At 34.5% G+C, this 14,616-nt stretch overlaps 1 protein-coding gene across 1 annotated transcript in view; it reads left to right on the forward strand.

Annotated features, from left to right (window-relative positions):
* HDX (highly divergent homeobox) overlaps positions 1 to 14,616 on the forward strand; it is a 173,457-nt gene that overhangs the window by 122,634 nt on the left and 36,207 nt on the right. The window contains exon 6 of the mRNA XM_081794323.1: positions 12,384 to 12,591. Coding sequence (XP_081650449.1) covers positions 12,384 to 12,591 — 208 coding nt within the window. The remainder of the gene's footprint in view (positions 1 to 12,383; positions 12,592 to 14,616) is intronic.

Genomic DNA, 14,616 nt, shown 5'->3' on the forward strand with positions numbered 1-14,616 from the left:
CAACAGACACATGAAAAGAAGCTCAATACCACTGATTATCAGGAAAATACAAATCAAAACTACAATGAAATATCATTTCACACCTGTCAGAATGGCTAAAATCTGGGGCACCTAGGTGGCTCAGTTGGTTAAGCATCCAATTCTTGATTTCAGCTCAGGTCAGGATCTCATGGTTCATCAGATTGAGCCATGCATCAGGCTCTGCACTGATAATGTGGAGTGATTGAGATTCTGTCTCTTCCTCTTTCTATGTCCCTCCCCTGCTAAGGTTCTCTCTCTCTTTCTCTCTCTCCTCTCTCTCTCTCTCTCTCTCAAAATTAATTAAAAAGAAGATTTTTTAAAAAAAGAATGGCTAAAATCAACAACACAAGAAACAACAGGTGTTGGCATGGATGTGGAGAAAGTGGAACACTCCTGTACTGTCTGTATAGCCACTCTTGAAAACAATATGGAGGCTCCTCAAAAAGTTAAAATAGAACTACCCCTATAATCCAGCAATTGCATTATTAGTTATTTACCAAAAGAATACAAAAATACTAGTTCAAAGGGATACATGCACCCCAGTGTTTACAGCTGCATTATCTACAATAGCCATATTTTGGAAACAGCTCAAATGTCCATCAGCTGAAGAATGGATAAATAAGTGGTAAATATATGCAATAGAATGTTACTCAGCCATGAAAACTAATGAAATCTCCATTTGCAATGACATGAGTGGAGCTAGAGAGTACTGTTAAGCAAAATAAGTCAGCCAGAGAAAGACAGTACTATATGATTTCACTCATATGTGGAATTTAAGAAACAAAACAAAAGAGCATAGGGAAAAAAAAGAGAGAGGCAAACCAAGAAACACACTCTAAACTATAGAGAACACACTGATAGTTATGGGGGGGTTAGTTGGGGGAGGGGTTAAATAGGTGATCGGTATTGAGGAGTGCACTTGTGATGAGTGTTCGGTGTTGTAAGGAAGTGTTAAATCACTAAATTGTACACCTTAATCTAATATTACACTGTATGTTAACTAACTTAAATTTAAATAAAAACTTGAAAAAAATAGCAAACAATCCAATTAAATACTGGGCAGAGGACCTGAACAGACTTTTTTCCAAAGAATACATGTAGATGGCCAGGAGGAACATCCCTACTCATGGTAATGGAAATCAAAACACAATGAGATGCCACTTTTCACCTGTCGGAATGGCTAGTATCAGAAAGACAAGAAAAAAAGTGTTGATGAGGATGTGGAGAAAAGGGAAATCTTGTACACTGTTGATGAGAAAGTAAAATGGTGTATCCATAATGGAAAACAGTATGAAGTTTCCTCAAGAATTTAAAAATTGAGCTACCATAGTATCCAATAGTTCCATTGCTGGTTATTTATCTGAGGAAGACAAAAACACTAGTGTGAGAAAACATGCGCACCCCTATGTTTATTGCAGTATTACTTATAATAGCCTAGGTATGGAAAACAACCTAAGTTCCATGGATGGATCAATAAATATAAAAGATGGTGGTGTGTATATTGCATATATACATTCCCATCAATCCTTAGTTTGTTCTCTGTATTTAAGAGTCTCTTATGCTTTGCCTCCCTCTCTGTTTGAAACTATATACATACATACTCTGCTATAAAAAAATAATACAATCTTGCCACTGGTGACAACATGGGGGGACCTTCAGGGTATTATGCTACATAAAATAAGTCAGACGGAGAAACACAAACACTGCATGATTTTGCTTATATATGGAAACTAAAAAGAAAAACAAACAAAAAATATCTTTACATGTGGAGAACAGATTGTTGGTTGCCAGAAGGGTTGGAGGTTTTGCAGAGCAAAATGGTTGAAGGGAATTAAAAACAAACTTCCAGGTATAAAGTAAGTAAGTCATGGGGAAATAATGTACAGCATGAGGGATACAGTCAATATTATTGTATTAACTTTCTAAGCTGTAAGATGGTATCTAGATTTTTTGTGGTGACCATTTCACAATACATACAAATGCCAAATCAATAAATTTTACACCTTAAACTAACATAATGTTTTATGTCAATTATACATCAATAAATTTTTAAAATGGAGTCAAGAATGGCATGATCAATCTCACACAGTCAGTGACTACAAGCCAAATCTTTTTATTATTATCTAATATTGTTTCTATTTCTATTTTACCAGTGTATGCCCTATCATAAGAATTACCTTGAAAACCTCTTTAAAAATACAGATTACTCCATTCCAGTCTTGCTCTCAGGATTTGCTAGAAAGGATCTGCTAATCTGTATGTTTCCTTTTTCTCAATAATTAGGATCAGGTTAATTTGGAAGAGTTCACTTCACTACACTATACTATGTCATTGTGGTTAAATATTGTAGCTGGTTCTTTCCTTTTATAATACTTAATCAGATTTTGTGATTTATATTTTCTTCTCAAAATTTCTATTGTCTCTACTTTTACTAGATTGTAAGTTTGAGTTCCACGAGGACATATATCATGCCTGGTTGTTCACTACTGAGACTCCACAACTAGAACTGTGCTTGGTACATACTTGATGTTCAGTAATATTTGTGGAATGAATGTTTAACAGAATGGTGTACCCTGTACATATAACATTCCCACCATACAAATATACAATAATATACACTTAAATAGAAGTTTTACATATTGTTTTATATTATTTTAATATAATTTATTGTAAAGTTAGGTAACAGTGTATACAGTGTTCTCTTGGTTTCGTAGGTAGATTCCCATGATTCATCGCTTATAAACCACACCCAATGCTCATTCCAACAAGTGCCCTCCTCAATGCCCATCACCCTTTTTCCCCTCTCTCCCATCCTCCCATCAGCCTTCAGTTTGTTCTCTGTATTTAAGAGTCTCTTATTGTTTGCCTCTCTCCCTGTTTGAAACTATTCTTTCCCCTTCACTTCCCACATGGTCTTCTGTTAAGTTTCTCAAGTTCCACATATGAGTGAAAATATATGATATCGTTCTTTCTCTGACTGACTTATTTCACTTACCATAATACCCTCCAGTTCCATCCACGTTGTTGTAAATGACAACATATTATTCTTTCTCACTGACAAATAGTATTCCATTGTATATATAAACCACATCTTTATCCATTCATCAATTGATGGACATTTCAGCTCTTTGCATAATTTGGCTATTGTTGAAAGCACTACTATACACATTTGCGTTCATGTGCCCCTATGAATCAGCACTCCTGACCATTAAACAGCACTCCTGTTTAATCTCCATACTGGCTTTATAAAGTTTACAAGTGACTAATCTACTACCTTTCACTATATGTTTGCTTTAACCTGTGAAATTATTTCCTTGCTTAATTTTCTGTGTTCCAGTCATGGCCTTTTCTTTCCACTCAAAAAAGTCCCTTTATCATTTCTTATAAAGTTGGTTTAGTGGTGATGAATTCCTTTAACTTTTTTTTTTTTTCTGAGGGGGAGGATCCGGGAAACTCTCTCCCCTTCAATTCTGAATGATAGCCTTCCCGGGTACTCTTTTTTTTTGTTTTTCCTGGGTAGGTTTCTTTGCTTTTTTTTTCCTTTTATCTCTTTGAATATATCATGCCGATCCCTTATGGCCTGCAATGTTTCTGCTGAAAAATTACCTGATAGCCTTTTAGGGTTTCCCTTGTTTTAACTGTTTCTTGTTGTTGTTGTTGTTGTTGTTGTTGTTTTGCTTTGTTTGTTTTTTGGTGATTTTAAATTCTTTCTTCATCATTATATTTTTCCAGTTTAATTATTATGTGTCTTGCTGTGGGCCTCCTTGGGTTCATCTTGTTAGGGGCTCTTCTTACTTCTTGGACCTGTATCTCTGTTTCCTTCCCCAGGTTAGGGAAGTGTACTGCTATTATTTTTTTCAAATAATTTTTTCTTTCCCTTTCTCTCTCTTTTCTCCTTCTGAGAATTCTATAATATGAATGTTATTATGCTTGATGGTGTTGCATAGTTTTCTTAACCTATTCTCCTTTTATTATTCTTTTTTTCCTTTTTGCTATTCAATTTAGTCGCTTTCCATTACCCTGTCTTCCAGATCACTTATCCATTTTTCTGCATTCTTTAATCTGCTATTGATTTCCTCTACTGTATTTTTCATGTCAGTCATTGAATTCTTCAACTATGATTCACTCTTGTTTATATTCTCTAACTCTTTGTGGACATTCTCACTGGGTTTATCCACTCTTTTTTCTCAAGTCTTTTCAGTATCTTTATGACCATTACTTTGAACTCTTTATCAGGCATATTTCTTATCTTTGCTTCATTTAACTCTTTACTGTGATTGTCTTGTTCTTTCATTTGGGAAATATTCCTCTGACTCCTCATTTCATCCAACTCTGTGTGTATGTTTCTATGTGTTAGGTAGAACAGCTATATCTTCTGATCTTTCAAGTAGTGGCCTTGTGTAGAAGAGGTCCTGTGGTGCCCTATAGTTCAATTCTCCCATGTCACCAGAACCAGGTGCCCCAGGGGTATCCCCTGTGTGGGTTGCATGCACCTTCCTGTTGTGGCCAAGCATAGTTGCCTTCATCCCAGATAGCTTCTATGGCCCACTCTGCCCTCTGTGAGCACACCTTTGAGAGTTCTGGCTGATGCCAGATAAGACTGGTGGTGGGTGAGGCCATTATTCATTCTATCAGTGTGCTATTAACCTCTCTGCCAAGACCACATACACTGAACCTCAGGGCTCAGTCACTTCCTTGTCCATGCAGCTAAGGGGTCTGGCTACAGGAATTGTGGGTGCCTGGTGTGTTGGTTTGTTACCCCCTCCACATGAGTGGAGTCACTTTGTAGTGGCTCTGGTGTGGGCCAAACCTGCAGACCAGGTGTGGTTGGGAACAGCTTTGGAAGCCATGGCAGGCAGGTCGGTGTGGTTTGTCAACAGAGAAATTCCAGGGTGAAGCACTTGGTGCTGGCAAAGAAGAAGGAGAGTTTTAGAACTGAGTCCCAAAAGCATTCTTTTATTTGTGTTGAGGTTGAAGAACAGTGGTACCCATATGTGCTTTTGTTCATAGAGAATTCTTCTGTAGTTTTCTTTTCCTGTAGCACATGTTCTCAGATTATTCAATACATCTCTTTCATGGATACCCCAGGGACTTTTCAAGCTGCACCTCCTATTTCTTGGTGAAGTTATTTATTATTATGGCTCTTTAAAAGAAGGTATTGAGTTTATACTGCCATCTGGCTTTCCTGGTCTTGAGCAACCTTGAGTTTTTTACTCTCTTGGTGTAAACCCAGCTGGTTTTCAAAGCCAGAATTTATGGAGATTCCTCTTTCCACTGTAGATCCCCAGTACTAAGGCTGCCTGTTGTGTGGTTTGTTCATCTTACTTCTCCTTGTTTGTGAATTCCTTTCTGTTTGTGGTTAGTTACTCTGGGGGTTTGGTTCCCAACTACATCTTTACCACTCCTACCATTTTTGATGTAACAATCTTTTTATGACTAGCTATGGAATATCTGTTCTTCAAATCTTTAGGTCATTTTCAGAGTTATTTGCAAAGATGCAGGTATTATCCCAGTGTGTCTGTGGCATGAGGTGAGTTCAGGGTCCTCCTATTTGGTCCTCTATCAAAAGGATATTGATTTTAATTAATTGTTCTGGAACTACTGAATATTCACATGAAAGAAAAAATTAATCTAAACATGGATCTTTCATTATTCACAAAACTTATCTCAAAATGGATGATATGCCTAAAAGTAAATGCAAAACTATGAAACTCCTAAAGATAACATAAAAGAAAATCTGGGTGACTTTGTGTTTGTTGATAACTTTTTAAATACACTAAAGTCAAGTTTGATTACAAAATTGATAAATTGGACTTCATTAAAATTGAAAATTTATAGTCTTCAAAAGACATTCTTACAAGAATGAAAATACAAGCCACAAATTGGAAGAATTTTTTTCAAAACATTTTTATGATAAATGTACAAAGGACACTTAAAACCCAACACTAATAAAATAAACAACCTAATTCAAAATAGGCAAACATCTCAATCAATAAAACTAAAAGGCAACTGACAGAATGGGAAAAGATACTTGCAAATGACATATTGGATAAAAAGTTAGTATCCAAAATCTGTAAAGAACTTACCAAACTCAACACCTGAAAAACAAATAATCCAGGGAAGAAATGGACAGAAGACATGAATAGACACTTTTCCAAAGAAGACATCCAGATGGCCAACAGACACTTGAAAAGATGCTCAACATCACTCATCATCAGGGAAATACAAATCAAAACCACACTGAGATATCACCTCACATCAGTCATAGTGGCCAAAATGAACAAATCAGGAGACTATAGATGCTGGAGAGGATGTAGAGAAACAGGAACCCTCTTGCACTGTTGGTGGGAATGCAAACTGGTGCAGCCACTCTGGAAAACAGTGTGGTGGTTCCTCAAAAAATTAAAAATAGAACTACTCTACAACCCAGCCACAGCACTACTGGGAATTTATCCAAAGGATACAGGAGTGCTGATTCATAGGGTGACATGTACCCCGATGCTTATAGCAGCGCTTTCAACAATAGCCAAATTATGGAAAGAGCCTAAATGTCCATCAGCTAACGAATGGATAAAGATGTGGCTTATATATACAATGGAATACTACGTGGCAATGAGAAAGAATGAAATCATTCCATTTGCAGCAATGTGGATGGAACTGGAGGGTATTTTGCTAAGTGAAATAAGTCAGTCAGAGAAAGCAGATATCATATATTTTTCACTCATATGTGGAACTTGAGAAACTTAACAGAAGACCATGGGCTAATGGAAGGGGAAAAAATGGTTACAGAGAGGGAGGGAGGCAAACAATAAGAGACTCTTAAATACAGAGAACAAACTGAGGGTTGATGGGGAGGTGGGGGAGAGGGGAAAATGGGTGATAAGCATTGAGGAAGGCACTTGTTGGGATGAGCACCAGGTGTTGTATGTAAGTGAGGAACCACAGTAATCTACCCCCAAAACCTAGAGCACACTGTACACACTGTATGTTAGCCAATTTTACAATAAATTATATTTTTTAAAAATAGGCAAACATTGAACAGACATTCACCAAAGAATTTAATCAGATGACAAATAAGCATATGAAAATATATACAATATTATATATCATTAGGGAATTGCAAATTAAAAAAAGATAAAATACCACATACATTTATTAGAATAATCAAAATCCAAACCCCCAACAGCACCAAATGCTGGAGAAGATGTAAAGCAACAGAAACTCTTACTCATTTCTGATAGAAATGCAAAATGATACATTTGCATGGTCTTTGGAACATATTTTGGCAGTTTCTAAGAAAAGTAAACATAGTCTTAACATATGATACATTAGTTTTGCTGCCTGGTGTTTACCCCGATGAGTTGAAAACTTATGTTCACACGAAAACCTGCACATAAATATTTATAACAACTTTATTTAATTACAAAAGAAATTAGAAGCAGCCATGATGTCCTTCAATAGATGAATAGATAAACTGAAATACATTCAGACAATGGAATATTATTCAGCAGTAAAAATAAGATATCAAGCCATGACAAAAATGGAAAAATTTTAAATGAATATTTCTATGTGAAAGAAGCCAATGTTAAAAGGCTACATAAATGCTGTGTCATTCCAAGTGTATAATATTCTGGAAAAGGCAAAACACTAGAGAGACAGTAAAAAGATCAGTGTTTTCCAGCGACTTGTGGGGAGAGAGAGAATTAGGATAAATAGGTGGAACACAGAAATTTTTAGGGCAGTAAAACTACTATGCTGCATGATAGTTTAATGTTATAAACTGTCATTACATATTTGCCAAAACCCATAGGATGTACAACACAAAGAATGAACCCTAATAGAAATTCTGGACTTCACTTGATAGTTTATCAATATTTGCTCATCAATTGTAACAAATCCACTTTATGAATTTTAGAATGATGTTAAATCAGAGGAAATTGGGTGGGTGAAGGGTACATGGCAAATCTTTTTTGCCTTTTTTTTCCTAGAAATCTAAAACTGATCAAATACTAATGCCTGTTATTTTATTTTTTTTAATTAATACATACAGAAAACAGATTGATGGTTGCCTGATCAGTGGCGGGGGCAGGTGGAGTGTGGAGTTGGGGGATGAAAGAAATGTACCAGGATGGTCAAAATATACAAATAAGGGGCGCCTGTGTGCCTCGGCCAGTTGAGCATCTGACTTCAGCTCAGGCCATGATCTCATGGTTCGTGGGTTCAAGTCCCGCACCTGGCTCTGTGCTGACAGCTCAGAGCCTGGAGCTGGATTCTGATTCTGTATGTGTCTCTCTCCCTACCCCTCACCCGCTTGCTCTCTCTCTCTCTCTCTCAAAAATAAACACTTTTTAAAAAGATAAAAATAAATAAATATTAATTTGAAAATCAATAAAAATATAAGTCCATTGAAAAAAAGAAGTGAAATTGACAAACATCTAGCCAGAGTGGCAAAGAAAAAAGACACAAATTAGTAATATTAGGAATGAAATGGGATAATTCTACATACTTTTAAGATAGAAAAAGGATAAACAGAATTTTTAAAACAACTCTACATGGACAAATTTGACAATCTGGATGAAATGGATTCCTCAAAGGGTGTAAAGTATCACAACTCACCCAATATGAAATAGACTACTTGAATAGCCCTATAACTATTAAGAAAATAAAATTTGTCATTAAAAACTGCCCTCCAAAAGAAATCTACAAGTGCCCAAAATTTACAGTTAACATCACACTTAATGGTGAAAAATATAATGCTTTCCTCCTGAGATCAGGAACAAAACAAAATATACACTTTGACCACCTTTATTCAATTTGTACTGGAATTTCTAGCTAATGCAAAAAAAAAATAAGAAAAGGAAATAAAAGTAACATACAATTATCAGTATTGACAATCCGAAAGAATCTACAGAAACAGTCTTACAACTAGTAAGTGAGTTTAACAATGTTTCTGGATACAAGATCAACATACAAAAATCAATTCTGTGCATATATAGGAAAAAGTGAACATATTGAAACTGAAATTAAGCATATAATACCATTCTCAATCCATCAAAATATCAAATATTTAAATATAAATCTAACATAACATGTATAGGACTTTTATGCTGAAAACTACAAAACATTGATGAAAGAAATCAAAGACATTCTAAATAAATGGAAAAGCATCTGTGTTAATGGACTGAAAGACTCAACAGAGTAAAAATGTAAATTCCTCCAAAATGATATGAAGGTTTAACATAATTCTTACAAAAGTTTCAGCAATATTTTTGATGTAACATAATTATTATAAAAGTTTCAGCAATATTTTTGATGTAGACAAGAAAATTCTAAAATTCATATGGAAAGGAAATATGTTAATTTAGTTAAAATAATTCTAGAAAAAATACTGAAGTGGAAGAAATCCACCTACCTAAAATCAGGACTTATTGTATAGCTATAGTAATCAAGACTCTGGGGCACCTGAGTGGCTCAGTTGGGTAAGTGTCCGACTTCAGCTCAGGTCATGATCCCACTGTTCGTGGGTTCAAGCCTATGCTGACAGCTCAGAACATGGAGCCTGCTTCAGATTCTCTCTGCCCCTCCCCCACTCATTCTCTCTCTCTCTCTCTCTCTCTCTCTCTCTCTCTCTCTGTCTCTCAAAAATAAACATTAAAAAGAAAAGACTGTGTGGTAGTCACAGAAAGATACAAATGTAGATCAGTGAAAAGGATTAGAAATAGTCCTGCACAAGTGTAGCCAGCGTAGTTGATTTTTGACGAAGGTGCAAAAGCAATTCAATGCGGAATGTCTTTTCAAAAAATGGTTCTGAAATAATTTGATATCCATTGAAGGCACAAATGAACCATGACCAAAACCTCACACCTTATACAAAAATGAAATCAAAATGGATCACAGATTTAAATATAAAAAATAAAACTATAAAACTTTTAGAAGATAAAATAAGAGGCAATCTTTAGGACCTAGGGCTTGGTGAAGTATTCTTAGAAATGTCACTAAAAGCACAATCCATAAAAGAAAAGAAAAAAAAAAAACAAACAAGAGCTTGGAATTCATCAAAATTAAAAAAAAAAAAAAAACTTTTTTTCTGCAAAATACCAGAATGGTGAAAATAAAAACTACAGACTGGGATAAAATATTGCAAAACCACATATCTGATAAGAACTCCTACCTAGAAAATATAAAGAACTCTTAAAACTCAACATTAAAAAAAAAAGTCAATTAGAAAATGAGCAAAATGCATGAAGAATCATTTCAATGAAGAGAGTGTATGGATAGCAAATAAGCACATGAAAAGATTTTCAACATCACTAGGCATTGGGGAAGTCAAATTAAGAACTCAAGGATTGGGGCACCTGGGTGCCTCAGTCGGTTGAGCCCTCTGACTTTGGCTCAGGTCATGGTCTCACAGCTTGTGAGTTTGAGCCCCGCATCACGCTCTGTGCTGACAGCTCAGAGCCTGGAGCCTGCTTCTGATTCTGTGTCTCCCTCTCTCCCTGCCCCTCCCCCACTCATGCTCTGTCTCTCTCTGTCTCAGAAATAAATAAACATAAAAAAAGTTAAAAAAAAAAAAGAACTCAAGGATCTATCACTGCATGCATCAGTGAAAATAGATAATCTTTTTCATTACTAAGAATACCAGATGCTGGAAAGAATGCGAAAAAAACTGGGTTTTTCATACATTGCTGGGAGAAATGTAAAATGGTACAACTCTTCTGGAAACAATTTGACAGTTTTTCATGAAACTAAATATGCAATTACCATACGGCCAATCATTTGCATTCTTGAGCATTTGTCCTGGAGAAATGAAAACTTAACGTCTGCACAAAAGCCTGTTCATGACTGTTCATGACTGTTCATGAAATTTTAAGGGCCCCTAATTGGAAATAACTTGTGTCCTTTGATGTGGGAATGATTAAACAAACATTGCAAATAAATTGGAAAAAAATTAGTTCATAAATATCATGTAATACAACTTAACAATAAGAAGGAATGGAGTATTGATACATGCAACTTGAAAAAATCTTCAGGGCGCGTGAGTGGCTCAGTCGGTTAAGCTTCTGGTTTCTGCTCAGGTTGTGATCTTGTGGTTTGTGGGTTTGAGCCCTGGGTCGGTCTCTGTGCTGACAGCTCCGAGCCTGGGGCCTGCTTTAGATTCTGTGTCTCCCTCTCTCTCTGCTCCTCCACTGCTCACGCTCTATCTCTGTCAAAAATAAGCATTAAGAAAGTTAAAAAAAAGAAAAAGTCTTCAGAAAATTATGGTGAGTGAAAAAAGCCAACTTCAAAAAATTACATACTATGACTCCATTCATAAAACATTCTTGAAATGACACAATTAAAGATGTGGAAGATAGATTAGTTGTTGACAGTGGTTGGGAATAGTGGATAAAAGAAGAAGAAGAATAGTGTGATAAAGGAACATAGAACTGTACATACATACTGTGTAATTTCAATTTAATGTTTTAATTATTGTGATACAATTAGGTTAAACATAAATTGGAGAAAGCTGAGTGAATTTACCTCTGCCACTTTCTGTGAATCTAAAAATATTTTACTATAAAAAGTTTTAAAAATTGGTTCTGAGTCCAATGAAATGAAATTTTACAAATTTTGAAATACCCAAGTAACCATTAAAGAGCTGAAGTTAATAGAAGTTACATTTTAATCAAGGAAGAACAAGGTTGGAAATGGCATATGAACTATAGTTATAACTATCTGTCTGGTCCCTGTAGAAAAGAACTAATTTGTGTTTTGTTTCAAAGATTTGGTGGGTTATTTCTACAGAAAAAGAAAACCAAAACCAAAAACAAAAGTTTGTGAATTTTTAACTAATTTTAAAAGATATAATCATTTATATTAAATAAGTACTTTCTCAAAAAATAACATTGGTATTTAATTATCTTTTATCAAAATATTAAATATATTTTGTTTAATTTCCCCTCAAGGTTGTTCTGTTTGAATTATGTTTGCTTCATAAACATGAATATCTGCTTATAAATATTTTGTTAGCCCTTTATTCAACATTGTATTTGACATTTTTGTACATTATAGTATGTAAAATCAGTAAAATGACCAATTTCAAACATGAAAAAAAAAAGTCTAAAAAAAGTGTTCTGCAATAGACTGCATGTTTCTTGAAAGTCTGAATATTTAGGTAAATGTTACCTTTCTGCTAATAGTATATTTAAAATAAAAGCATAATTACTTTTATTTTTGCTTATTGACTAATAATTAAATTTTCTTATTCTAGGTACCTATTTATTTCTAATCATATTTTATGCAGCATCCATTTATTATTTTAATGGCCAAACCTGCTAAAGGTTCTATGTTTACAAAAATTCCTTTTGTATTTCTCTTATAAGACTTGGATTGGGAATAGAAGAAGGAAATATCGTTTAATGGGGATTGAAGTTCCACCTCCAAGAGGAGGCCCTGCTGATTTTTCTGAGCAGCCTGAGTCTGGTTCTTTGTCTGCACTCACATCAGGAGAGGAAGCTGGTCCAGAAGTAGGAGAAGATAATGACAGAAATGATGAAGTATCCATCTGTTTGTCTGAAGGAAGCTCTCAAGGTATTTTATATGCTGCACTTCCTAATAATAGCTTTTGTAACTTTGATGGATTTTTAACTTGCTTTTCAGCTAATTGCATTTCACATCTAAAGTTCTCAAAACATTTGGTTAAACGTTTGAAAATAAATTGATTTATTTTTATTTATTTTTACTTTATTGATATGTATATACACATATATACATAATGAAATGATTACTGCAGTCAAAATAATTAACATATCCATCTCCTCACATAGCTACCATTTATGTGTATGGTAAGAACACCTGAAATCTACTCTTAGCAAATTTCTAGAATGCAATATAGAATTGTTAACTGTAATAATCATATGCATTAGATCTCTAGACTTATTCATCCTACATAATTGCAAATTTGTATCCTTTGACCAAATTCCCCCATTTTCCTGATCTCCCCACCATGGTAACTACCATTCTGTTCTCTGCTTCATTTGACTTTTTATGATTCCATGTATAAGTGAGATCATGCAGTATTTTTATTTCTGTGCCTGGCTTATTTCAGCTAACATAATGTCCTCCAGGTTCATTCTTCATACATTATATATACAGTATATATATATACATATATATATATATATATATATATACACATATATACATATATATATATATACACATATATACATATATATATAATCTCAGTTATGTGGAGAATCTTAATATAATATTATATAATCTCAATTTCTTTATTTATTCATCTGTCAACAGATAATTAGGCTGTTTTCATATTTTGACTACTATAAGTAATGCTGCAAAAAATGTGGAGCACAGATAACTCTTAGAGGTACTGATTTTATTTATTTCGGTTATATATCCAGAAGAGGGATTACTGGATCATGTGGTAGTTATATTTTTTACGTTTTTAATGAACCTACATACTCTTTTCCATAATGACTATACCAATTTGCATTCTGACCAATGATATACAAAGGTTCTCTTTCCTCTATATACTCACCAACACTCTTTGTCTTTTATCTTTTTTATTCTTAATGCCTCCACCTAAAGAGTCTCCCACACTGAGTCATCACAAGGAACACTTATGTACCACAATAAAGATCTCTCACATTTAGAAATGTTGTTTATTACAACAATCCATAGTTATAATTAAGTACATGATTGTTTTTATTTTATTGAAACTCTAACCAATTTGGCTTTGAATGTTATAAATGTATTATAATAAAAAAGGATATGGTATAATGTGATATGCACGAGGGTAGTAGTCAGGCAACCTCAGTACAAGTCCTGGATCTTCCACTAGCTGATTATGTGACTTCAGGCAAAACATTAATTTTAGAATTGCTTAATCATACGTTTCCCCAATCCCTCTTGCCAAATATCATTTAAGCTTTTTTTATTGGTACTGAGTTAAATGGATAGTAAAATGTGGAAAGATAGAAACAGTTTTCCATGTGTTGAGTTTTAGATGATGTCAGGATATCAATGTGGAGCTGTCCAGCAGACCAATGTGGGTCTGAAACTCAGAAAAGGAGTTAAGATATGAAAAGAAATATAGGAGCTACTCACATTGAGGCTGAACAAATGTCTAGCCATAGAAATAGAAGATTTAGTTAAGTGAGAAAATGGAAGACAAGAAAGGAAGATAGAGAAGGGCTTTATGTTAAGAAATATCCAGATTTGGGGGCTAAGGGAGAAAAGGGAGGCAATGAAAGAAGATTCAGATATAGGATAAACAGGATATTATGATATTATTAAAACCAACGAAAGAGAGAGATTTAAGAAGAAAGAAGTGTCATTATCTCAATCATCTTTTGGAAGGTGAGTAGAAAGTCTTCTCATATGAGGCATTTAAAATGGTCAAAGGTATACAAGTGGACAATATAATGGTAGTACCAGAGGATAGGGAAGAGGGATATGAGGAGTTGTTGTTCAATGAATATAAAGTTACAGTTATACAACTGGAGTATAATTGTTGAAAAACATATTGCATATAGTTAGCAATAAGGGGCTATAGACTTTAAAAAAGAAAACTTAAGAGGGTAAATCATTAAG

Source organism: Panthera onca, chromosome X (assembly GCF_046562875.1).
Source record: "Panthera onca isolate mPanOnc1 chromosome X, mPanOnc1 haplotype 2, whole genome shotgun sequence".
NCBI classification, from domain to species: Eukaryota; Metazoa; Chordata; class Mammalia; order Carnivora; family Felidae; genus Panthera; species Panthera onca.